Below are 27,638 nucleotides of genomic sequence, written 5' to 3'. Positions count from 1 at the left end.
TAGCGTGAAAATTGTTGAAGTTGGGGTTCAGTGACTCCAAGATTTCATTTCTCTAAAGAAAAGCAAGTTATATATTATTGACTCTGAAACATACACTCACTGACATATTTAGGATAATATTCAAATTCAGTTCAGTTTTCAAAAATAATCTCCCTAATGTTTTTATTGTAGCCCTGAATGTCGTGAGAAAATAAGTGAGCTGAACGTTGTCGAAAATTTATTGATGATATTGCACGAATATGATTTACTTTCTAAAAGGTAGGATATGTCAGTTTCATATGTCAGTTTACTTTTGTGTTGTTGTTTTCCAGATACATTCAAATTATTCTATTTCTGAAGTTATTTACTTAAAACCTTTGAAGTATAACATGAGGGAAATCCCCAAATCTGACATTTTAGTGAGATATAGTATACCTTACTTAGTGGAAGTATTTAGTGGAAGTATTAACCCTGAAAATGACTGAATTAAACTGATAATGCGAAGATCTGGCTTCAAATATGCCATTTGTCCTGGCAATTCACTGAGTAATTTGGGACTAGTTCCTCTTTTTAACCCCCAAAATTTCACAGGATTGTTATGAGAAAAAATAGAAGGAAGGAATACTAAATGCAATGCTGTAAGCTCCTAACTGAATGTTAGAATCTCAATGTAGTAAATAAAATATTTTGGTTCCAGTCCCTTGGATGGCAAACCTTGATTGGCCTTGAATTGTTGGTGCTGCTGCTGAACACCAGGTTGGGGAGCTTTGATCTTATTCAAGGTGCAGAAGGATTGTTGCTGCTAGTTGCTGCTAGTTTGGTTGTGTTAATTCCACACTCCTTGTGATTGATCAAGGCTTCCTGGGAGAGGATGCGTGATTGGGTCTGGGTGGTGGCTAATAAGACCACCCTCATTCCCAACTTGATTGTTGATGAAAAGGCCAACTTGGTGTTCATTACCAAGACCTGGCTGGGATAGGAGAGGCACATTCCAGTTTCTGAGGTTTCCAGCTGTGTTCCAGGTGTGACATCAGCCAAAACCCTAGGGTGGTGGCAGTGGTCATCCCAGATACTTGGGAGGCATTCAGTTCAGGGGAACTTCCCCTTAGATTATTGCACGAGAAACCTTTTTGTTAAGATGAACGCTAATAGCGTCAGTTGGAACTGCTGCTGTTGTATATATTGCGTAGTAACCCCCTGCCTGAGCTTCTTGACTTTGTGGCTGTCTTGGCAGCGGAGTTCCTCAAGTTTATGGTCTTGGGGGGACTTCAACTTGCCTTCTCTGGGCATGGAGTCTGAGATAGCTGAGGAGTTTATGGCCACCATAATAATCACAGGACTGTTCTAAGTCATCCAGGGCCCAATATTATAGTGGTCATTCATCTGATCTTTTTAAGTTAGAGCAGCAGCAGAGTGCTCTGGATTTGGGGAAAATGTTGGTTTCTCTCCTATCATTCTCTGTTATGCAAATACATGTTTTGTCCATTCCTACAGGTAAAAGAATAGTGCTCTCTTCCATACCATCTTTATAGCGGCACAGGTTCATCGGGTGACATCTGATGGCCCATGCTTCTTTCAGACAAAGACATTCCAATCTGGCTTGTGTCCAGGAAGTCTCCCAATGCCCTTTAGAAACTCCTCCCACTGACCCATTGACAAAACCAGTATTTAACCCAATAACTGCCAGATATTCTAACATACTGATATATGCTCTCTAGTTAGGGTTACATAGAGCTATATGAGGTTACATAGAGCTATACGGTTCAGAATGCCTCCATTTCTCTGGAGCAACTCTCCTCTACAGGGAGACTGGGCCTATTAGATTGGTCTACCCCAGAGGACAAATGGACTTGATTGTCAGATAGAGCTTGGGATTGTTCTGGAATGTCTGCTATATAGTCCTGCTGAAGCCTTGATAGCTGCTTAGAATGGGAGAGTGGTTCTGGCTTTGGACCAAATTGCACCTAAGCAGCCTCTCCGAACTCATGATTAATAGACTTCTCTGCTATATAGAAGAGTTAAGGGATCTAAAGAGGGTTAAAAGATGCCTAGGATGCAACTGGCAAACAACAAGGAGTAAAACAATTAAACGTGATCTAAAGCTACTCTTGGAGCCTACTTCATAATGGTGAAAGTGATAAAATTTTATTATTTCCTTATCTATTATAGCATCTGTATATAACTGCCCAGCATTCTTATTTCAGGTGAACCTGTCCCTTCTTGGAAAGATTATCCTGGGATCCATCTATAGGGTTGTTGTGAGGATTGTCCTGCACATCTCATAGTCTCTCTACATTGGATTCCAGCCTTTGGACAGAACCAGTGGAAGTTATAGGGGCTGAATTGTGCAATTATCTGGGGAACTTTGATCCTATTCAAGGTGCAGAAGGATTGTTGCTGCTAGTTGCTGCTAGTTTGGTTGTGTTAATTCCACACTCCTTGTGATTGGTCAAGGCTTCCTGGGAGAGGATGCGTGATTGGGTCTGGGTGGTGGCTAATTCTTTGAGGGAATGTGTAGTGCTACCAGCTTTAAAGGAAGCGGTGGAATGCCCTCAAGATGCCATCCCTAAACCCAACTAATCTGAGTAGTTTTCATCTAATCTCCAACTTGTCCTTTTTTATGGAAGGTTATGGAGAGAGTTGTCTCATGGCAGCTTCAAGGGACTCTGGATGAAGCAGATTATTTGGATCCTTTCAGTCATGATTCAGGATATTTATAGAATTGAGACTTCATTTGATGTGCTCTTTGGTAGGAACAGGATGGGGTAATGAATCTCATTTGTTTTCATGACCTCTCAGTGCCCTTCAGTATCATCAATCATGGTACTTTGCGGACCAGCTTTGGGAGTTAAGGGTGGGTTGTAATATGCTGTATTGGTTCTCCTTCTTCTTCTAGGGTTGGTTTCTATCAGTGTTGATAAGAGGACAGAGGTCCAATCCATATCGCCTACTTCCTGTGGTGCCAAGAACCCAGTCATCTCTTCTCTCTTATTTAATATCTACATGAGGCCACTGGGTGAAGTGATCCAATAGTTTGGGATATGGTATCATCAATATGCAGATGATATGCAACTTTAGCTCTCCAAACTAAGGTGCTTGAGTGATGCTGTAGATATCTCAAAGGTGCTTTTCAAAAGGAAACTGGGTTTCTTGGGGTTTTCCTTGAAAAAAACACCTTTGGGACAACTGTGACCTGGATGATTGAGAATCTCCATAGATTTGCTGTAGATTTCTCATCCCAGTGCCTAGAGCTGTAGGGGCCTGAATGGGGCAAAGGACCTTCGACTCAGTCTAAGCACGCCTGAATGGCTTTGTGTATTTGAGACTTTTGCTGATATTGTTTTTCCAATTTTAGTCCTGGATTAGGTAGAACCAGACTCTGTTGCAATATGGGATCCTCTTGGACTCATGGTTCTTGCTAGGAGAGCAGGTGGCAACCATGGCAAGAAAGGTCTATTCTCACCTTTGGATTTGCATTGGTTGCTTTCATTCTTAGACTGGGAGGTTCTTCTCATAGTCACTCAAGCCCCTCTGACTTCCCGTCTGGATTACTGCAATATCCTTTATATGAGGGCTGCCCTTGAAATCCTATCAAAGGCTTCTGATGCTGTTTCTACCTTTTACCCAGCACACATTTGAATGTCTTTACTGTAAATAAGAACCTGAAAATCATAATAATAATAGTCAATCTTAGAAATAATGGGAAAGAATTACAATTAGATGAACTCAAAGATTAGCTTAAGTACCATCAGCTTTAAGGGGATCCTTGGTTCTGCCCAAGTCATCCCTTGCTATGCCCTGCTTTAAGGCTTTCCTTTTTAAATGTTACAGATTCATGCTATCAGAAAGATTTATCTCTCTTAGAAATAGAAAGGCAGGCACTCCCATCACTCTGATACAGTGTCCTCTGGATTATGTGTTCTGTGATAATTACAAGAATGTGCAGGAAACAGGAAGGAAATCACAAAAGCCGCATTCTGTGTTGCTGCCTTTTTTTGTATATTAATTGTGATACTGCACAGATATACAAAACATGACTTCCTGACACTCCTTTTATCAATTCAATAAGAGCCTCCATTCCTGTGGATGCTTCCAATTATATCAGTGCTTAAAACAGCTTAGAGTTGTTTCAGTTGACCATTATAACAAGCAGTTACTGAACTGGCTATTTGAAGAATAGGTTAATTTAAAGTAGTAATTTTTAGATTTATTTCTTTACAGGTAGTCCTCAATTTACATTTAGCGACCATTCTGAATTATAATGGCTCTGAAAAATGTGATTTATAACATACTCATACAACCATTGCAGCATCCCCATGGTCACATCAAAATTCAGCTGCTTGGTAATTGGCATGTATTTACAACGGTTGCTGCATCCTGGGATTATGTGATCGCAACTTTCCCAGCCCAACTTTCTGAAAATCAAGGTCAATGGATAAAGCTGGATTTGCTTAACAACTAGGTGATTCATTTAACAACTGTGGCAAAAAGTTGTAAAATCAGGCACAACTTGCTTAACAACTGCTTCGTTTAACAACAGAAATTCTCGTCCCAATTGTGGTCATAAGTTGAAAACTATTCATATTAGCGAAATAGATAGATGGAATCTCTATTTTCCCCCGTCTCTCTTATATATACCTATTTATATACATCCATCCATCCAATGATGAGCTACCTAACTCCTTAGGTATGTGGCTTACAGATAAAAAATAGTACATATAAAAATAAATTTTGACTGATTGGAAGAACAATATGCTTAGTTGTAAAACCAAATGTAATTAAAGGGGAGTCCATAATCACCCTTCCCAAGGCCTCTGGAGAAAGATCAAGTTTTATTAATTGCTAGTGGCTTCTGGATGCAATTCATGGTGCTGGTTATTACTTTTTAAATTCTTCATGATATAGAGCTGGCTACTTGGGAGACCACTACCTCCAGCTTTTTCTTCTCATTTAATACATTCAAGCAGGGTGGGGGTTCTCTTAATTCCATCAATTAAATAGTATCATCTTATGAGACCCAGAATCTAGTTTACTGTGTTGCAATACGTGCCCTCTTGAACAATATCCTCCCAAGTTAAGTGTTACTCCCACTCTTAGGATGCTAACTAAAAATGTATCAGTCTCTCTATGTTATATGAGAAAGAAGGCCAAATTTGAATATTTATATAATTTAACAAGCATGCTAACCAGGGCTTTTTTTCTCGGAGAAAAGGTGGCGGAACTCAAACCTGGCCACGCCCTCATCAAACCCTAGGACCGCCCCTTTAGAGAACAGGAATGCAAGTAAAATTTGGGAGGGGCTATTTCCGGTGTGGGAGGGGCTATTTCCGGTGCGGCCGGCCCGGAAAAAGGTGCCGGAACGCGGTTCCGCCGCGTTCCGGCTGAAAAAAAGCCCTGATGCTAACTGTAACTATTGAATTATGAATGTTTGCTGGTTTCTTTGCAGATTAACAGCAGAATTACTCCGCCTCCTTTGTGTGGAACCACAAGTCAAGGAACAAATCAAGTTGTATGAGGGGGTCCCTATTCTGCTTAGTCTGCTCCATTCTGATCATCTAAAACTACTTTGGAGTGTAGTTTGGATTCTTGTACAGATTTGTGAAGATCCTGATACCAGTGTTGAAATTCGAATTTGGGGTGGAATCAAACAGCTCCTTCATATTTTGCAAGGGTAGGTATCTGAATTTATCTATAGTAAGGTCAGACAGAATGTGTATACTCATGTACAAACCTCCAAACAACTTTTTCTCAATGCATTTAGCTTGATTTCATGTGAAAATCAATTCCTATTAACATACCAGTTTGGCTTTGTTTTATATTGTTTTATAGAAAGGTTTTCTGAGACTCATGTTATAAAAATACAGGTATAACTTTCATGAAGTATCAATATAGCAATTCCTTTGGGAAGAAGAAATTAATGTACTAGAACGTATTAAATAAATCAGTACAGAGTGTTCATTACTTATACACACCAATAGGGGGCAGTATCTGACCAATTTAATCCTATATTGGGATGTCATATATATATTATTCAATTCCTCTATTGGCAATTAAATTCCTGGACCATTCATTTTAGATGATGATACACAATGCATTAGTTTTAGGAACTATCCAGTCCCTGGTGTTCAGCAATGTGGAAGAAGTGATACATAGAATCAACCAGAATGATATGTATTGTCTACCTTTCCTTATTTGCCCAAATTCACCTGGAATATGGTTTCTTCATTGGCTCTGTCTGATTCACACACTGATTCTGTGGCTGCACAGTAGCCTATTTGGTTCCAAAGCTAAATTTCTTGGTGAGAGTTCCACCTCAGTATTCAGTTTTCATTTTAAGTACAAGATTACCACTTAATTCTTCAGTTCTCTATTGCCTTTTACAACTTCAGTTTTTTATATTTTTTGTTCAACATGATTACTATTGCACAGGATCGCCAGATATCTTTCTAAAAGTGTGGTTGTAAGCTAATCCCTTCTAGTTATACCTCACTTATTTGGCTAAAGGGCCTGTTGTGAACTTATGTCCATGGTGTATGGTTCTTTAGAATTGCTGTTCTTAACTCATGATGTCTGTTAGGGAGAGGCCTACAATCCCATGGATTCCATGGTTTGTCTTGCTTTGGAGAAGGATTTTTAGGATAATTCCCATGATGGATTAAGCTACTTGCCTCATGTGCTGCTCCTGCCTATTTCTGAAATTAACTTTAAAAATTTAAATTTCAGATTGTCGTGGATTGGCAAGGGCTCCAGATTAGTACTCAGTCCATACTACAGCAACTCCAGGGTCTGATAGGTCATTCTTCTGTTTCTTGCCTTTCCCATTCATGCAGGGATGACTAACCTTGTTAAGCTGCCCTCTCTGGCCCTAACACTCCCTATGGGCTTTCATAGCTGACTAGGGACTTGAACCATGGTCTTGCCAGACTTGAACACTGAGCGCTATCTAACAAAATGAAATTCAATGGTGAAAAAAGTAAGGTTCTACATTTAGGCAAGAAAAACCAAATGTACAGGTATAGTAGGGGGTACCTTGTTCAATAGTAGTAACTGTGAGAGGGATCTCGGAGTCCTAGTGGACAATCATTTAAATATGAGCCAGCAGTGTGCTGCAGCTGCCAAAAAAGGCCAACACAGTGCTAGGCTGCATTAACAGAGGGATAGAATCAAGATCACGTGAAGTGTTAATACCACTTTACAATGCCTTGGTAAGGCCACACTTGGAATACTGCATCCAGTTTTGGTCACCAGGATGTAAAAAAGATGTTGAGACTCTAGAAAGAGTACAGAGAAGAGCAACAAAGATGATTAGGGGACTGGAGGCTAAAACATATAAGGAACGGCTGCTGGAATTGGCTATGTCTAGTTTAACGAAGAGAAGGACGAGGGGGGACATGATAGCAGTGTTCCAATATCTCAGGGACTGAAGAGGGAGTCAAGCTATTCTCCAAAGCGCCTGAGGGCAGGACAAGAAGCAACAGGGGGAAACTAATCAAGGAGAGAAGCAACCTAGAACTAAGGAGAAACTTCCTGACAGTTAGAACAATTAACCAGTGGAACAACCTGCCTCCAGAAGCGGTGAATGCTGCAACACTAGAAGTTTTTAAGAAAAGACTGGACAGTCATTTGTCTGAAATGGTATAGGGTTACCTGCCTGAGCAGGGGGTTGGACTTGATGACCTCCAAGGTCCCATCCAATGTTTTTATTATTATTATTATTATTATTATTATTATTATTATTATTATTATTATTATTATTATTATTATTATTATTATTATTATTATTATTATTATTATTATTATTATTATTATTTCAATCCTTAACTACTACATCACACTGACTCATAATGTACAAGGATGCACAGAACATATGCATTCAAGATTTTAATTGCCAATCACCTTAGAGATATATACAGACTGTTTCTTGTACTTTTTTAGGGAACGAAGTCTGTTTTTAGATCGTTCTTCCATTGGGAGTTTATCTAGTGCAAACGTAGCTGGGAGAATCCAGCAGCTTCATTTATCACAAGAATTAAGCCCTCATGAAATACAAGAAAATACATTTTCTCTTCAAGCAGGTACAGTAGACCTGTGATGATTTATATCAATGAAGTTATTTGTGCCTGAACAACGCATTAAATGGTAATCAAAGACTGATGGATCAATTAAAAATTAACTTCAATAGGTTCTGTTACAGGTATCTACATACTGATTGTCCTAGTATAGAGCAAGGTGGGTATGGAGCCACAGACATTTTATTTTCCTCAGTCTGTAGTGTTTCCCAGATTACATAAATTATAAAATGTAAAAGGATTAGTGGCATAATTTAAAATATTATTTTAAAACTCAAGAAGCATACAATTGATAAATATCTTCATATATAGGATCAATGTAAGATATTTTTTTGGTGATTTATTTTAGCCTGTTGTGCTGCAGTTACTGAATTGGTCCTTAATGACACCAGTGCCCATCAAGTAGTACAGGTGAGGTCTTTAAATATGTTTGAGGTTGACTTTTTATTTGTACTTATATAATGTATTTTATCCCAATTTGTTATGGATGCAAAATATCTGCAGATGTCTCAGCTGATACTGTTTTTACCTGCATGAGATAAAAAAGAGTCAGAAATTTCACCTTCAAATATTATGTTTCATAGGAAGTTAAAATAGAGAAGATATAAGAAGAGGAATAAGGTTAAACAGAAAGGAGCTGGAATGAATTTTTTTTAATATATATTTTTATTTTTAAACCAACAAAACAAAACAAAACATAACACACATACACACACAGTATACACTCCTCCCTTTTTTAACAGCAATTTCGTAACAGTAATCTTCTATTATTTACATTTTCCCCTTATTCTTCATTAGAATATTTATCCTTGTTGCCCCGTTGTTTCTTATTTGCATTTTTCTTCCTTCATACTCTACTTCATACTATGAGTACTACATATTATTATTACTATACATTATACACACATTTTCCACTTTTGACCTTTCCATATTTATTCTCCTCTATTATTTCTAGTTTCCAACCAGTCATACCACTTGTTCCATGTTAGATAATACTCTGTGTCTTCCTTTTCTTTTATCTCTTTTGTTAATTTGTCCATCTCAGCACAGTCCAGGATTTTTCTTATCACTTCTTCCTCTGATGGTATATTCTTATTTTTCCAGAACTGTGCGTATGAATGAATATTCTTATGGAAAATATTAAGAAGGTATAAATAATATAGCCTAGATCAAATTTGATCTTTGCTGTATTTTCAAAATTGAGCAGGAGGAGGTGATGTTTGAAGAGAAGACAATAAGATTGCTTGGTCTCACACAACATGTGAAAACTGAAGTCTGAGGGTAAATTGAATTTACCTTCTGGTAACTATGTGGACAAATAATATTGGTTAAAATGTGCTGTTGTCCACTCATATAAGGACTGTAGGGCCTATATTTTCCACTTAATCATTTTATAATTAAGCATTGCGTGTAATTTGAATTACTGAAGGCGTGCTATTGATATCTGCCTCAGGGAATAAGAATGTATAGAGAACAAGAATGTATCTTAAAGAGCAAATGTGTCAGCTAAAGCCTGTTTAACTTGCAGGTCATGCTGCAAAATGAACAGTATCTGTCTTTGCTGATAGTTTTGCAATAGACAATAAATTCCTCATGTGAATCTGACAGACTATTAGGAATTCTTCTTTATTACTAAATATTTGACTGTTCTCTGAAATATTATTCCTCCATATGTACTTTTTAGGAGAATGGGGTATATACAATAGCAAAGCTGCTTTTACCTAATAAACAAAGGAATGTAGCAAAGGCTAATTTATTACAGGTAATCCTTTTTATTTATTTATGAATTTTCACTGCCAATAGTTGCAGTTTTGAAACAGAAATAATGTGGTTTATTATGAATTTCTTTATTGGTTTTTGAATAAAGAGTAAAATAATCAAGAAAAGTCCCTTTCTCCATGCCTCCCTATGCCTTCTAAGGCCGTTTGATAAGTTTAATGTAATCAATTTTATAGGTTAATAAGAATATATAAGACTAGAAAAGACAACAAATTGGTAATAGTTTCATAAATATTCTTCTATTATTACACTGTTTTGCTCTATTAATTTAAAAATTGCTCAGTCTTTTAGCTTGTTATTGACATTGAAACTTTAGGCAAGAGAAACCAAATGTGGCTTCCAATCCTGTATGGAATTGTTTCTGTGCATTTTTCTCGTTCTAGTGTTACGCATTCAGAGCCCTGAGATTTCTTTTCAGCATGGAAAGGAATCGACATCTTTTTAAAAGGTATGCTGAAGACAAGTTATATCCCAAGATTATTTTTCTTAAGGAACCATACCTTAGATTTATTGTATGTAAGAATGTGTGCGTGTATATAAAACCTGTCAAAATTTGCTTAAAACACTGATTTCTGATAAAAACCTGTTTCCAAACTCTATATAGTCAAAAGGAATAAAATTGCAAAATATATTCCCATTTTAATAACGGAAGATTTCTGAAGGCACTGGAACTGTATTATAATGAGTGGTCCAGATATAATTACCAAGCCATTCCTGTTGTCCCTTGATTACACTGTGATTAACTAGGGATGACATCTCACAAGAAATGATTAACTGCACTTACACTGTTTTTGTGAGAATTGTTCAAAAACAATATGTACATGCATATGAAGTGTTTCTCCAATCTTAATTAAGAAAAAGAAATCTGTGCTCCATAACATGGCTTTAGGAAACACTAATAATCCCAAACCATATATTTATTTTGCTTGTAAATGGATGCATGATAGATGTTCTTCATAAGGTCAGGGTTATTCATATGCTGCCAGTTTTCAAATATTTGATCTCCATTTGTTTTTAGTTTCATTAGATATTCATTCTGGGATACAAGAATCTGAACAACTGCTAGATGGAAGCAGAGGTTTAGTTTTATGTATCTTTTTGCTGTCAACCAAATTTTTACTGCTTAGTTATTCATTCAATTCATTTCAGAGTCACCAAAAATGTGAAACATGCAGAGTGATTTTTTTTAGAGCTCTCATATTCAGTGGCATGGAACAGATGATGGCAACTTTTTCCCTTCTCTAGCATCATAGCAGATTTCCTAGCTTATACATATGGAGGAATCAAGTGAAAGAATCGAGCTAGCATACTTTAATATTGCTTTTTTTGGATAGAACAGAACTGCTGCAGAATTTCTTAAAGATTAAACAGGACTTACATGAGAGTAAGGGTTATTACATTTGTTGAGATTTACTGCAAAATATGAATGGATAAAATTGATTTTGTTGAGCTCATCAAAATCATTGTTGTATTTCCTTCCTTCTTTTGCATTGTCTGTCTGCTTCCTTTGCTTTTGTCTCCATCAGGTTTTGTTCTTCTCTTTCCTTCAAAATGCAACTCATATTTTCTATCACATATCCCCTCCCCTAATTCCCCTTTTCTTTTGCTTGCCACGTGTATGTAATTTGAGAGAAAATTATAAAGTATATAGCAGTTGTAGATAAATTAATTTTACAAAAAGGGGACTTATTTTACTGGTAGTAAATTAGTTTTAATAATAATTCAGATTGTACTGCACTCTCTTTTTGACCTACTCATTTCTAAATTTGCTATTTGTCTATCTGTACAGACACATAAACACTAAACATTTTGGTGGGGCAGAGGGGATTTCCTGCATTGTGTCAAATGGCGTTAGTAACCTAGATTGACAAGGTAGGGAAGCTGGGCATTATAAAGAATTTCTAATTTTAATTTTTCTTTTTTTTGTCTCCATGGGGCAGATTTGTCTTAAATTAATAGCCTTTCTTTCAAAAAATATGGAATTTTATGAAGGAAAAGGATTGAACCAACTTTCCTTTAGTAAGAAAGATGTGATGTGTTACTCACACGTGTAAAGCCTCTTTGTAGGATTATTTTGCCCTTAGTACATTTGTTCGACACAAATTATAAAAGAAATTTGTTTTAAAAATGTGAGAAATGAAATTGGGTATAAAGTTGACTCAGTAGTCCATAAGTATTTACATTTATATTTTTATAGGCTCTTTCCTACAGACTTGTTTGAAAGCTTCATAGATGTTGGGCATTATATTCGTGAGATCAGTGCATATGAAGAGCTAGTATTGAAATTAAATGCATTACTGGTGGGTAGTTTTTCCTTATTCAAATGAACTCAGTCCCTGCCAAAATGTTTCAGCTTACTCTGGCTTTTAAATGTCATCTTTGAATAAAATATTGCAGAGTTTTTTAAAGAGAATTATGAAAGCTGCTTTTGTACAAGAGATAGCTGTATGATGCTTTGCATTATGCTTTGTGTTAACCTTAAGTCACCATACTTCTTTCAAGTGCTCTAGCCGCGTAAATTTCATTTAAGAGTGAAATAGTCAAAGAAGTGGTCTTGTCTGAGATGAAAAAATGGGTAAAGGTGGTTTTTAAGCGGAAAGTAGAACTTTTATAAATTATAATCATTGTCTAAAATTGCATCAATAACTTTTGTAACCAGGAGGATGAAGTTAAGCAAATTGCTGAAAATATTGAAAATATTAATCAGAATAAAGCACCTATGAAATACATAGGCAATTATGCAGTTTTGGATCATCTTGGCAGTGGAGCATTTGGAAGTGTTTATAAGGTAAAACTGCCTTTGATTTATTTTGAATATTGTTTTTCATACTTTTTTCAATAATTTTCACACTTGATTGCAAATATATATGTATTTTTATTAACAATGGAAGGCAATATGTTGATTTGACTTAGCATTATTTGTATTAAATATTTAAATAGTTGAGAAAGTTAACATCAGGGGTGTCAAACTGCCGGCCCATGGGCTGGATGCATCATGGTGAAACTGCGCCCATCCCATTGCTGGCAATGGGAAAAAAGTTGCGATATGTCGCGACACATTACATGATGTTGCGAGTTTGACACCACTGGTTAACATAGTCAAGATTGCAATTTCAAATTATACCTTGTTCCTGAGTTCAATACCTACAAGTCACCATTCCACAGTACTCTAGAGAACCTTTTCACCCATTGTATCACTTTTAGGATATGGCAATATCCGAGTACCACCTGTCACCTAGCAAGGTGTCAAAAATTTGATGACCAAAAAAAGGAAAAAAGTTATAAAGTACAGGTAGTCCTTGACTTACAACAATTCGCTTAGTGACTGTTCGAAGTTACAAAGGCATTTGAAAAAGTGACTTATGACCATTTTTCACACTTATGACTGTTGCAGCATCCCCAGAGTCTTGTGATTTACATTCAGATGCTTGGCAACTGATTCTTATTTATGATGGTCACAGTGTCCCAGGGTCACGTGATCCCCTTGTGTGACCTTCTGACAAGCAAAGTCCATGGAGGAAGCCAGATTCACTTAACAACTGTGTTACTAATTTAACAACTGCAGTGATTCACTTAACAAATGTGGCAAGAAAAGTCATAAAATGGGACAAATCTCATTTAACAAATTTCTCACTTAGCAACATAAATTTTGGGCTCAATTGTGGTTGTAGGTTGAGGACTATCTGTACACCCACTTACCACACTTTAAATGGGAAACTTGTGCCTGTTTCTCTACATTAATCTTTGCACTGTTCTATCCCCTTCTCTCCTTCTGGTTGACTCAAAGAAGCTGATAGATATTGCAGGGGCTTTGGAGGGAGGGTGCAGCTTCTTCACTTGAAGTGGGGGCATTTTGGGGTGCTAGTTGGCTTTTCCCCAAAGATTCCCTAACTTTAAAACAGCTCTTGGGTGGCAACAGTTACCCAGCACGAGGGGCTCAGGAGAAAGAGATGCCGGCAATGCTAACTCCCAAAAATGAGGGGCTCAGAGGCAGCTACAAGCAGGGGAGGCAGGGAGGGGGGGCAAAGAAAGGAAATCAAACCTGATTGACAGGGAGCATAGTAACCCTGCCCCTATTCCACCGAGGGCAGATCCCCATCATCCCCGCCTGGCAGGGGTCTTCCTGTCCCACCGTTGCAGACAAAGGGAGGCTCCAATGAGATGGAGGAGGAAGAGGTTTTAAGCAAGTTTAGCAACCTGAGTTGGGATCCCCCCCAAAAAACATGCTTTGTGGGTAATCACCCAGCACGATCAAAACCTGCTGCAACCACCCAGCAAATGGGGAGGGGGAAAAATAAAAACCAAACAGCCCCCCTGCCAATTCTCAACAGAAATGCTCACGACAACAAAAAACTCGGACAGGGGGAAGAGCACAGGCAGGCGGGCGTCTTGCTCAGCTGGTGGCTTGGGGGGAGGAAAGGGGATAGCTTCATCCTCCCCCAAACACTGCCCACTCCTGAGAGCAGAATGAAAATTCTGAAAAATGACCAGGAAAAAAGGTTAAAACAGAAGAGTGTCTCTTCTGAACAAGGAAAAAAAAAAAGATCACATCCGCATCCAACTTTTGGGGATGGAGTGGGGGATTTTTATATTTTGCCTCATTTTGCTCTTTTAAAAAGACCGCCCCCCAACATCAGAAACCGTGCGCCATCACCGTTCACCTGCTGTGCCCCCCCCACAGACCCAAATCCCTTCTTTCCCTTCCTTTAAAACAAACAACCCGCCCCACCGAATCCTCCTGTTCCTCCCTTCTGAATTACAATGAAAGAAAGCCAAGTTTTTTCTTTCTGCTAGAAGGAAGTGGGGAAGCAAACCATCATGAGACACTCTTCTGTTTTAACCTTTTTCTCTTATCGTTTTTTTGAGTTTTCATCCTGCTTTCGTGAGAGGGCAGCATTTGGGGAGGTGAAGCTGCCCCCTTCCCCCCCAAGCCACAGCCGAGCAAGGCACCTGTCTACACGCCCAGCCACGCTCTTCCTCCTGTCCGAGGTTTTCATTGTTGTGAGCATTTCTGTTGCGGATTGGCAGTGGAGGTGTGTGTTTGTTTTTTATTCCCCCCGTCTCCTGGGTGGATGCAGTAGGTTTTGGTCACTTCTGTTACCCACAAAGCACTCCAGTTGCTAAGCTTGCTTAAATCCTCTTCCTCCACCTCCTCCTCCTCACTGGAGCCCCCCTTTGTCTGCAATGGTGCAGCAGGAAGACCCCTGCCGGGCTGGAGATGATGGGGATCTCCCCTCTGCAGAGTAGGGGCAGGGTTCCAGCTAATTGGCACTTCTTCTGGGCTCAGCAGACGCGCCAGGATCAGCACCGAGCTCCAGCTGATCGGTGCTTCTTTTGCGCTCAGTAGACGCGCCAGGATCAGTGCCAAACTGCAGCTGATTGGCGCTTCTTCTGTGCTCAGCAGAATCTCCAGGATCAGCGCCAGGCTCCAACTGATTGGTGCTTCTTCGGAGCTCAGCAGAAGCGCCAGGATCAGCGCCGAGCTCCAGCTGGAGCCCAGCGCTGATCCTGGTGCTTCTGCTGAGCCCTGACAGCCCTGAAGATGCGCCAATCAGCTGGAAAGTGGCACTGATCCTGACGTTTCTGCTGAGCCCTGAAGAAGCGCCAATCAGCTGGAGCCCGGCACTGATCTGGCACTTCTGCTGAGCCATGACAGCCCTGCAGCTCCAGCCCTCTTTCACTCAGGCTTGTGCAGAGCTGCTGCTGCTGGTTCAGCTGATTCCCCTCCCCCTCCCCCACTTCTTTAGGATGGTCACGTATCACCTGCCAGGTGCCAATGTACCACAGGTGGTACGCGTACCACCGGTTGAAAAGCCCTGCTTTAAATAATTTGTAGTGGGCTATATAAATAATAATTAGTAGTGTGCTCACAGTGTGACCTGGCCAGTTTTCAGAGATTCTAATTTTCTATTCAGATCTGATAGGACGTTCAATTACTCATATATCATTCAAAAATATTCTCATTGCAAAATGGAAACTTGGTCCTACATTTTAATTTCTATTGTATACTATCTGTTCATATCTTTCTTCCTGCTGTAGGTTAGAAAACATAGTGGCCAAAACTTTCTAGCAATGAAAGAGATTAATTTACATAATCCAGCATTTGGAAAAGATAAAAAAGATCGAGAGAGCAGTGTGAAGAACATTGTGTCTGAATTAACCATAATTAAAGAACAGGTGAGACCAAATAAAAATAAGCTTCAGAAAAATTGTGGGGGAAGTCTTATTTTAATTACTATGCTACCCTGAGTATGTGTGGCTACCTACTTTTATTCCCCTGCTCAGCCTTTTCATTACCTGTTGCCTTTTCCTATTCATCCGTAGTAAGTTTGTAGAGGACTAGGGAACTGCTATAATGCACATGTCCCTCCTAACCTATTGCAAACCTTGATTGAACTGTGTGACCATTCATACACTTGCAGTTAAAGACTAATCAAGAAAAAAATTGCAATTAGTAATAAATTCTAAAAACATAACAGAGACATTGTGATACCGATGGTGTTCTTTTATCTGTCACTGATGCAGTCCTTTCAAATAAGCATTAATACCACCCAAATGCCAAAAGTTATGCTAATTTTCAAAACCTAATTTGCCACAATTACCATTTAGAGGAAAATCACCTTTATGTTGTACTGCTGCTAGAATGGGGTAGAGTTAATATTTTTTGTCCATTTTTTTTCTTGGAGGAAGTGGGGTTAAGGATAGTGATGGGTGTGTTTCACTTCTTAAAAGTCTCTCACTTCCATGCCATTCAGACTGAAATCATCTTACTGATTTGCCACAAAATTTTATGGGTAGGGTTGATAAACAGTTTAAGGCAGACATGTCAAACTCACAACATCACACAACATATCGGGACTGTTTTGCCATTGCTGGTAATGGGGTGGGCGCAGCTTCCGTGTGACGCTCCGCCTGCAGGCCGGCAGTTTGACACCCCTGGTTTAAGGTATGTATGAAGGTACTTTGTGCTTCCATTTATACTCTAATTTTTTGAAAAAAGAAAAGAATATTCGAGTACTGGATCATGTCTGATGTATCACAGACTGCCCATATTTAATCTAATATTTGTATGTTTTTATTTTAGCTTTATCACCCCAATGTTGTACGATACCACAGAACCTTTTTAGAAAGTAAGTATAAGTCTACAAAGTTACAATCCACAGTGTATTACTTTCATAATTCTTTTTAAAAAAAATCAAGTAGGAACTATGTCAGAAATGTATTCTTTTGACATCTTAATGACTGTTCAAAGTTACAACAGCACTGAAAAAATTGACATGATCAGTTCTCACACTGATGATGTTGCAGCATCCCCACACTTACTGATAGTTGCAGCAACCCAGGGTTCTTGGATTGTCATTTGCAACTTTCATTCTGACAAGCAAAGTCAATGGGAGAAGCCAGATTAGCTTAACAAATGTATGATTCACTTAACAACTGAAGTGGTTCACTTAACATCCATGGCAAAAAAAAGTCATAATATGGGGCACAACTCACAACTGCCTTGTTTAGCAATGGAAATTTTAGGTTCAATTGTGGTCATAAGTCAAGTTGGATGTTTGAGGAACATAGTGAGTGGGCAGGGATTATATATGAGTAGAGCCATGATTCTCTATTTTTTTCTTGATGGTTATAGAGAAGTTTGGAGGTTCATTATTTACATTTTCATTTTAGTATCTTTCTCAAATCAGAAATTGCTATTGTCTTTCAGCAGCTACCATCAAATGGAGTTTGAAAGACCTTAAGTTGCTCTTCAGGACAGATTGCATTATATGTGATTTCACATTTGATATTTTCTTGATATACAAATCAATTAACCACAGACCTACAATTGTTTGTTTAGATTTGCTGGCAAACCATCTCATTGTAGCAATTCTGGCAGCTTGCAACATAAAACTTTGTAAAACTACAAAAACATTAAAAAAAATATCAAACTTGTAGTAAGTTAAATGTTGCTAAAGTATCCAGTGCTGATGATTACCTAGTTTGGGTAATAAAGCTTCTGCAAGAAAACAACCAAGCTCAGAGAGCACCAAGTCATCTCACAGCAATATTTAATTTACTACAAGTTTGATATACAAATATTTTCCTTTAAATGTTGCTGAAAACTGTGTATTTTTAACTATAATAAAGTTGAAGAGATTTTTTTTTGTTTATCACTATGAATCTGTTCCAAGAAAATAACTAACATTACATAGTCAATGAATTAGGTTTGATGTTAGGCAGTTCAGTTTTTGGGAGACATCATTAAGTGATTGAATGCATAGTTGTTGAGAACATAGGTTAATGCTGTGTTCCTGTGAGAACATCTGAAGAATCAGTTTGCTTTAAATATCTCCAAGAAATATGCCTGCTTGATTTCCCTTGCATAACAATTATTTTATTGTTACTATTTTTTTTGTTTCATTATGTATAGATGATAGATTGTATATAGTCATGGAGCTCATAGAAGGAGCACCCCTTGGAGAACATTTTCATTCTTTGAAGGAAAAACAACAACAATTTACAGAAGAGAGAATATGGAATATATTCATTCAAGTAAGAACCTGAATTTGCCTTCATTACTTCCCCTACATCTTTTCTGTTCATATAGTTAATCAGGATCTGAAAAGTCTGAAACCATGTTAGGCTATGATGGCAAAAAAAAAGAAAAAAAAAGAATGTGGCCTCACCTTTTCTGATTAACAAATGTTTTTGAAAGATCTAAACTTTTTGTGAGCTTATTTGTTAGTCGGAAAAGGTGCTCCACACTCCTGGTTTTTTTAATATATATATAGCCTAACATGGTTTTCCACCTGTAATGATTATATAGTAATAATATATTGATACTTATCAGGATCTGTTCTTTTGTCCCTTCTGAAGTATCCATATTAATTTTTTGTTTGCAATAAGACAAAATTGTCACTAGAAGTTACTGATCATAAAACTTTTTGCCAAAAGTCTATCAAGACAATATGGTCCATAATACCATAATGTTTTAAAGGCAACTTCTTTCTTGAGGAATCTAGCAAAAATAAAACTCTGTCACTTTCCCTCTAACGATAGAGTTTACATGCTCCTTCCCTTTTAGAAGAAATGCAAAACAACACACAGCATTTAACAGAAGAAAGTTTCCTTCTTTGCAGCTGTTCTGGATACAATACTCTCAGCTGCTCTGCAAAGCAAAAAATGTGACTAGTATACTTTGATCTTCTAATGAACTGTGGTAGCCATTTTGCTTATTATAGGACACTCACAAATTATCCTTTCAGATTGTTATGCTTCAGAATTTTATTGCCATTAAAAAGTTGTTTAATTAGTGCTGATGTATCTGGCTTTGTATTGCATTAAGATTATTATCATAATCATCATTGTTATTATTATTATTATTGTTATTATTATTGTTGTTATTATTATTAAGCTGTGTTTAGCTCTTCGGTATTTGCACAAAGAGAAGAGGATTGTCCATAGAGACCTCACTCCAAACAATATCATGCTGGGAGATAAAGATAAAGTAACAGTCAGTAAGTTCTGTTTTTATGATCTTATTGACATTTGATAGAAAATAATCATGGTGCTGATATCAATAATAAGCTAGTCATAATATCTATATGTTATATTTACTGTGAGAAATATCTCAGTACAATCAGTGGCACCATCTAGTTGAGGAACATTTCCTCTTTTTAAATATAGTAGCATGTGCTACTGGAAATAAGATCAGTTGAATGTCATTATGACCAATTAATGAGGTTCATATGAATATCATGGCCTTTTCTTATTTTCTTATTTTTTTGTAAGTTTCTTGAAAAAGTGCAGCGTAGTCAGTTACTTCTGTGTAAATTAAAATATTATGCTATTTTTAATGGACATTCCAGAAAATACAATATCTGTTGAACATGTATGTATTATTCTCTCTGTGTAGAAATAATATATTTTCTATAATTAATGCTGTTATTTACATTTTATGCTGTTTATTCAAAGCTGTAATTACCCGTTCTTACTGTTTTTACATCAGATGTTTTATATTTTTCCTTCAGAAGGAAACATTTTGCATGTCTGTCTGTCTGTCTGTCTGTCTGTCTTTCTGTCTGTCTATCTATCTATCTATCTATCTCTATCTAATCTCTATCTCTTATCATCTGTAATCTATATCTGTTTTACTTAAATGTTAGGTTCGCACATTTGATGGATGAAATAGGAAATGCATACCTAATTTATCCCATTGGTTATTTTATTAAGTATTTATTTATTTATTAAGTATAATAAAATATGAGTAATCTCTGCTGCTGTTCCATAAAATTGTCCTCTCCTAGGGATAGTTAACCTTGACTTTTATATCATTGCACATGATCCATATCTGATTTCAACACAATCAACTTGTCTTTTATGAATTGTATCAGAGTATATTATAATATAAAATACAAATGAAAATAAAAATGAGAAAAAGTGTGAAAGGAGATGTTGGATAAAAAGAAATGGAAAACGAAAAAGCAGTTATGGCTCCTTTAATTCAGATTTGGAATGAGATCTAGGACTTGTTCTGTTATGGCTCAAGGTACCTGAAAGTTCTTTCTTTAGTTCCATTAGGACAATTTTATTTAAACCACTCTCATAATGAATAGCCTTATTCTCCATTGTGTATTTCAAAAAAATCAATTTTGTCATTTACTTGGTTTTTGCCACTTACAGTGGTTTGAGAAGTTTCTTCATTCAATTTCATTGCTAGATTAACAATTTTCACTTCTTTTACTTGAATTCTTTTGTCTGAATATTCCTCCAACATGGTTCTCGTGAGATCCAGCTGGGTTGGTTCCTCTTTTATAATTTGGTGTTCATCTTTATTTATTGTTTATTTAATCAAATTCTGCTTTCCCACTGTTTTAATCTTTGACTCCCCCTTGTGGTCCAAGAGCAAATCTTATAAGTAGCACATTTAGAAGTCTGAAGTTGTATCTTAACTAATCAAGTTCAGTTAAAATCAGAAACCTTTGCTTTCCCATAAGTATGTCAGAGTCACTAGTCACTAGTAATAAATCCCATTATCAAGTGATCATGGCAGAAAGAGGCCAATTATACTTTAAAATTTTGAATGCCTGTGCTTGTCAAAGACCAATTAAAGAAAGAAAATATTCCAAGCTTCTTTATTTCCTCTTCATTGTTTAGCACTTACAGTATTTCTAAGATGGCATAGTTCTTCAAAAAGAAATAACACACTACAATTGAAAAGAGACTCTTTTACATCAGTAAAGGCAAATAATTAAAACAAAGTGATTAAGAAATAGAAGATATAACTTATTGTCCAAGCTGGCAGGAATAGCCAACACTCCAGAAGATAGGCTCAAGATACATAAGGATCTTGACAGACTTGAACATTGGGCCCTATCTAACAAAATGAAATTCATTGGTGAGAAAAGATTCTACATTTAAGTAAGGACAACCATTTAAATGCACAGGTATAGAATAGGTGGTACATGGCTCTATAATAGTAACTGTGAGAAGGATCTTGGACTCCTAGTGGACAATCACTTAAGTATGATCAGTAGTGTGCTGCAGCTACCAAAAAAGCCAAACCTAGGCTGCATTAACAGAACAATAGAATCCAGATCATGTGCAGTGTTAGTACCACTTTATAATACCCTGGTAAGACCACATATATTGCAACCAGTTTTGGTCACTATGATATAAAAAGATATTGAGACTGTAGAAAGAGTGCAGAATAGAGCAACAAAGATGATTAGGGGACTGGAAGCTAAAACATATGAAGAATGTTTTCAGGAATTGGATATGTCTAGTTTAATGAAGAGAAGGACTAAGGGTGACATGATAGCAGCATTCCAACGTCAAAAGGGCTGTCACGAAGAAAGGGTCAACTTATTCTCCAAAGCAACTGAAGGCAGGACAAGAAGCAATGAATGGAAACTAATCAAGAAGAGAAGCAGCCTAGATCTAAGGAGAAATTTCCTGACAGTTAGAACAATTAATAAGTGGAACGGCTTGCCTCCAGAACTCTCTAGTTGTAGATTTAATTTGGAGATTTGCTCATTTATATTATATAAATTATTTTAGTCTCATTATAGTTTCTTTTTATATCCTCTTTGTATGCAACAATTGTTTGGTGAATTGTAATATAGAGTATATTTCCTTATGAAAGGCGTTTGGTTTTTCTCAAGGCATCATTCCGGAGATCCTCTAATATCACCAGTCCCAGTAAGAGTAGAACAAAGTTTCCTCTAGCTTTTTGGACTTTATATGTAGCCTTTATAATCCAATAGATTCCAGAATATAGATCTAGTCCCAAAAGCAATATTTTATAGTGATCCTTTGTCTCAGGCATCCAAAAATTGTCAGTCAGGCAAGATTATAATCCACAATGTTCAAAGTGTTCAAAGTATTCAACCTCCCTGAAAACAGCTCAAAAGTCTCTCTCAGCCAGACATAACCAAAGGTCAAATTTTTCTTTCTCTCTCATTAGCTCTTGAGATTAAAAGTCCATGCTCAGTAGGTGTTTATAGTCCAAAAAGGTCAGGGTGATAAGTATGTCAAAATATTTTCCTTTATTGCCAGCTGTTCTCCCTTAAGCTAGGAGTCACCAAGCAGCCAGGAAGCTAGTTATAGTGCTGTACTCACTACTAGATGTCATTCAAAATCCATTTTCCACTCTTAAGACAAAGGATTGATTTCTTATACTTCACCTCAATGTTTTTTTTTCCAGAGAGAAAATCTTAACAATTATCTCAGTTCTCAAATTTAAAAACTGTAGCTTTATGTTACTTCCACTTCAGTATTGTGTATTTCTGTCCCCCATAGAAATTAAAACACCGCTTCCATTCACATTCGATAGTTTTTAGCTTCTTGGGAAGCTTTCCCAGGAAATTCAGTTGTAAAATAGTAAAGAAAGGATCAATATTCTCACCCAGTTCCAAACATGCTGTTTATGATGTGTTAATAGGTGCTTTTCTTCTTTGGTTGTCAGCAGCTAATGGCTGGCCATAGGAATGTAGCCAGTCTTTCCCCTGCCAGTATGGAGGGCTGTTCTTGGATCGAAGGAAAGACCGCCATCTCTCCATGATCGACGAGACACCCTTCTTCCTCACCTCTCTGGGGTGACTTTAAGCCCTTTTTAGGGCCCACAGCAGGGCAAAATCAGGTGCGGAAGGTAGAGCCCTGCCTTCCTGCCTCCGTCTTGCTGTGATGCAAATCCGGAAGTCCTCGGCTGTCCAGTCTTATTAAAGCAGCCACTTTAAAAAAAAAAAAAATGTGCAGTAACTTTGATTCAGGTTAATGCACAGATAGTATATACATGGCAAACTCATTTCTCTAATACTAATGCAGAGTTCTGCAGGTTCCAAAGTACTCTAATACTCTATTATACACCTTAATTTATTTTAGACCATTGCCAAGTTAACAGTGAAATTCTGCACTATAGCTGCTCTTTATGACCAATCGAATGTGAATATGGATAATCTACTGAGTTTCATTAATCTATTGAGATTTATATAATGGATTTTTGTTTAAATAATGAATATATAATTCATATTCATGGATTCATTGGGTACTCAAAATTAATTTTAATATGAGTTTGCTGTCTGATAGATGCAAAGGTGAACATTAATTTTCTGATGAAACATTTCAGTAGCATTCATCATATGCTAATATTGTAAATTATGTGTAATGTACATTAGTGTAAATTATAAAGCATGAAGTGTTTTCCACTTTCATTTCTTTTTGGTTTAGTTCATTTCTTTTTTTGGTTGTGCTTAACCAAATGAGTGATTCTGATACTTGAAACATAAACAAATAAAACAACAATAAAATATTCTTTAAAATGAATGCTAACTGCAAACATCCCTCTGCTTTGTTTTTATTTTTGCATGTTTGCAAGCAATTATGATTGATCTGTTGTAACCAGTGAGAGTGTATATAGACTGTATTCAAATGTTCAGCAAATGCATTCTTTGTCTTCTGGTACTAATTCTGAATGCATTCATGCATATGGAAAGCTAATATACAGAAGAGAATCATAGCAGCTTTATATAAATATATTCTTGCATTTTAGTATTTTCTAGTAAGTAGTTAGATCAGGAGCTTGGATGTACTTAAAGAGATAGCCACTGTATGGTGCTCATGCATTACAATTGGAGAACTCTCCTTTTGCACATTCAACCTATTTCAGTAGAGGATTGGAATAGCATCTGCTATATAGTAAATTTAAATAACTATTCCAAGAGTTTAAATAACTCTTGGAAAAACCTTAGTATAAAGTATAATGGAAATATGGAAGGAACTAAGTGAGATTTTCCCACTTTGTTTAGATTGATAATATTCTATCAGTGAAACCCTTGGTGCTCTCTGAACTTGGTTGCTTGCTTACAGACTTTTCATTACCTAACTAGGTAACATCATCAGTACTAATAAATGTGGAATTTATTCCCAGTATATTTATAAATAGCTTGCCCTGCAAGTATTGATAGGTCAAAGTTTTTACTAGTTTTGGGTGGCTGCTTTAATGAATGCTGATAGTTCTGAAATGGCTTTTTCTGGCAAAAAGATGATTGTACATTTTGGGGGAGCAGAACAAATTAAACACACAAAAATTGACCAAATGCTTCTTACTGTAAATAGTATTTATAAACTGACGGAGTCTGTCACTATTGCTGCATAACTGGATGTCATGATTCACTGTCAGTATTTTTCTGATCTTCCTGTCCAGGGCTTCTGGTTTTATGGATCTAATGACTGGAATTGCCCAGGTATTAATCATCTTGATGGTATTTCTGGTACTTAGTTTAGACTTATGATCTTCTTCACTTTTCTAATGAATTCACTACCATGTTTCCCCGAAAGTAAGATCTGGTCTTATATTATTTTGCCTCCAAAAGAGGCATTAGGTCTTATTTTACGGGGGTGTCTTGTATTTTTTGTGACACCTGTCTCACTTCGCAATGGTGGCACCAACAGCCCCATCCAGCAGGAGCCCATGTGGGTGCTGGCCCACTTTTGTGGCCACTTGCAGCAGGAGGCTGCATGGCACATCACGCTGCGACCACCACAACGAGGCAAAGCAGGTGGGTGCCCCATGTGCCCTGCACCCGCTTCCTTCAGGGCCCCCCTGGCCAGGCCATTCCTTGATTGGTGACCTTCTCTTTCACTCTCCTCCCGAGCCGGACTGCCATGCTACAGAGGATGGGCAGGGTAGGCCTGGTCTCCCTCTGCAGTTTCAGAGCCGGGGGGAGTGATGGCGAAAAGGTCCGCTGCTCCCATGCACTGCTGGAGGGGCTTCACATTTTGTCCCACAGATCACCTGCCTGGCGGCAGCTGCCACCTCCTTTTTTTTTTGCAAGAAGTTGGAACTTTTTTTAGTCCAACAAATTCCGTTTTCCTGCAGCAGGATAGAAACATGCCAGAGCTGGAAAGTAGGTTAGTGAAGAAATTTTTTGCTTTTGGGAAGAGGCAGGAGCTGGGTGGTGATGTGCCAAACTTTACAGCAGCACCAGTAGGAGAAGCATGTTCTGTCCCAGCCTACCTCAGTCCTTGTTCAGCTCACAAGGAGAAACTCCTCTTCCAACAAGCAGGCTGGAACTGCAGGAAAAACCAATCCCCTTTTATTATTCACAGACCTGAGTAAATGTCCAAGGCAAACAAAACACAGTTCACAGAAACTCAATTCTTTACATGAACGGTTGCCTTCAGCAACCAGCACGTCCCACACCTTCCTTTTATTATGCAGCCAAGGCGTGGCTTCCTAATGCCTAATGGAGAATCCTTTGCCTTTGGAGCTGCCCCATTGCATCCTGGATATCTTCCAGCTGTGAGACATCACTGTCCAACTCAGCTGTGTCTCAGCCTGAGTGCAAGTAGAGGGGCCAGGCTCCTCGTCAGACTGTAAGTGTTGGAGCTCCTCAGAGCCTTCCTCTGACTTTGATGTCACTCCAGGCCCCTCCTCCTTCTCTGATTCCCCAGACTCAGCTGCTAGGTCCACTGGCTGGCGAGGAATCACAACAAAGCGGCAGGAAACAGGGCTACCATTTCCAGAACGGACAAGGGAGACACGGGGCGAGGCAGGGCGGCAAGCAAGTGCTCTTCTCTGCTCATGATAGTAACCTTCTTCTTGATTTCAATTTGCTTAGAGTTATCAAGTCTAATGGATGCCCATGTATCTATAGTAATCTTCATCCATACATCATGTGATCTTTATTCTATCCCTCTGTTAACGTAATTTAGGATTACATTGGCTGTTTTGGCTGCTGCTGCACACTGCTGACTCATTTTTAAGTGATTGTCTGCTAGGACTCCAAGTTCCCTCTCACAGTAACTGTTGAGAGGGATCTTGGAGTCATAGGGAATAACCACTTAAATATAATTGTTGGACCACAAAGTCTCCAAGATCCCTTCCAACTCTGTTATTCTGTTATACTCTTGATGTTATTTTCATAGGGTATCTTGATTCCTTTAGTTTTTGCTATTTTTCTCTGTTGATGGTAATGGATTGACATACTTAATCAGTTCAAATTCTATTCTATCTTGACTGTATATTCAGACAATGCTGAGCAACTATTCCATTTGTCAGATGGCACACAAATTTAATAAATTATATTATTATTAGGATTGGTGGCTTCTTTATCCAAGCTGCATTCTTGTTGTATTTCTTTGGGTTGTCCCAATAGCTATGCTCAGAACTGCACTATTTCTTCTTTGTCTGGTTTGGCTGGGTCATTTGGCTAAAGCTGGAGATTCTTCTTATATATTGTGCAATTCAAAGCAAATTAACTGCCCCAGTCAGAAATTAGTCTGGACACCCATTCCTATATAGCGAAAGACGTGGTTCCCCAAAAGTTGAGCTATTTCTTTGGTAGTGAAACATCTTGGTTAAAAGATCCCCTAAGAGTAACATGGATATGCAGTCATTGACTGGGGGTAAATGAGTTATATCCAGAGAGAGACTATGCCATCAATGGAGGAGGGGATGCATAGGAAGGGGATGAAACAAACCTGCTGGCTTCTGATGGTGGGATTTAGTTCTCTGCAGATGGGGCAAGATGCTATATAGCCTTTAATGTCCATTGCCATTTTAGGCTACCAGAAGTGTCTTAATGTTCTGTGCAGCATATGTATGTATGTATGTATGTATGTATGTATGTATGTATGTATGTGTATATATGTGTATATATATATATATATATATATGTATTCAAGTAGCTAAAAAGCATGAACACCAGGAAATTTTGCAAAACTATAAAAGTTTTAATCCAATAAAACACCAAGCTTTCGTTGGCCACTGCCAACATCGTCAGGGTACATTCAAGTCGATGGGAAAGTTCTTTTATAGGTGAACTTTCCCATCGACTTGAATGTACCCTGACGATGTTGGCAGTGGCCAATGAAAGCTTGGTGTTTTATTGGATTAAAACTTTTATAGTTTTGCAAAATTTCCTGGTGTTTGTGCTTTTTAGCTACTTGAATATGGATATACCCAGGAATCATTAGTTTGTTTTTAATATTATTATTGATATATATATATATATGTATATATGTGTATATGTGTATATATATGTGTGTATATATATATGTGTGTGTGTGTATGTGTGTGTGTGTATGTATATATGTGCGTATATGTGTATATATATATGTGTGTGTATATATATATATATATGTTTTTTAAGGTTTTCACGGGTGTTTATATGTGAGTCTTTGGTCATTCGGGTTTTCTCCCGTGTAAGATTAGAAGTATCATAGCGACGTTTCGATGAAATCACATTCATCATCATCAGGCTTGTGCTTTTAGCTTTGTGCTTCTTAGAGTAATATGAAATGTCTGCTGTTTCTCTCTTTTAA

General features: G+C 37.6%; 1 protein-coding gene across 1 annotated transcript in view; it reads left to right on the top strand.

Moving 5' to 3' along the window:
• The window catches only part of NEK10 (NIMA related kinase 10), a 113,143-nt gene that overhangs the window by 23,285 nt on the left and 62,220 nt on the right, over positions 1-27,638 (top strand). The window contains exons 12-23 of the mRNA XM_015811692.1: positions 172-258; positions 5,426-5,650; positions 7,915-8,054; positions 8,398-8,459; positions 9,733-9,810; positions 10,211-10,275; positions 12,025-12,127; positions 12,487-12,615; positions 15,867-16,004; positions 16,912-16,957; positions 18,244-18,365; positions 19,228-19,330. Coding sequence (XP_015667178.1) covers positions 172-258; positions 5,426-5,650; positions 7,915-8,054; positions 8,398-8,459; positions 9,733-9,810; positions 10,211-10,275; positions 12,025-12,127; positions 12,487-12,615; positions 15,867-16,004; positions 16,912-16,957; positions 18,244-18,365; positions 19,228-19,330 — 1,298 coding nt within the window. The remainder of the gene's footprint in view (positions 1-171; positions 259-5,425; positions 5,651-7,914; positions 8,055-8,397; positions 8,460-9,732; positions 9,811-10,210; positions 10,276-12,024; positions 12,128-12,486; positions 12,616-15,866; positions 16,005-16,911; positions 16,958-18,243; positions 18,366-19,227; positions 19,331-27,638) is intronic.

Source organism: Protobothrops mucrosquamatus, unplaced genomic scaffold (genome assembly GCF_001527695.2).
Source record: "Protobothrops mucrosquamatus isolate PMUCROS unplaced genomic scaffold, P.Mucros_1.0 scaffold47, whole genome shotgun sequence".
In the NCBI taxonomy this organism is placed as follows: Eukaryota; Metazoa; Chordata; class Lepidosauria; order Squamata; family Viperidae; genus Protobothrops; species Protobothrops mucrosquamatus.
This window is presented reverse-complemented; position numbering and strand designations above follow the sequence as displayed.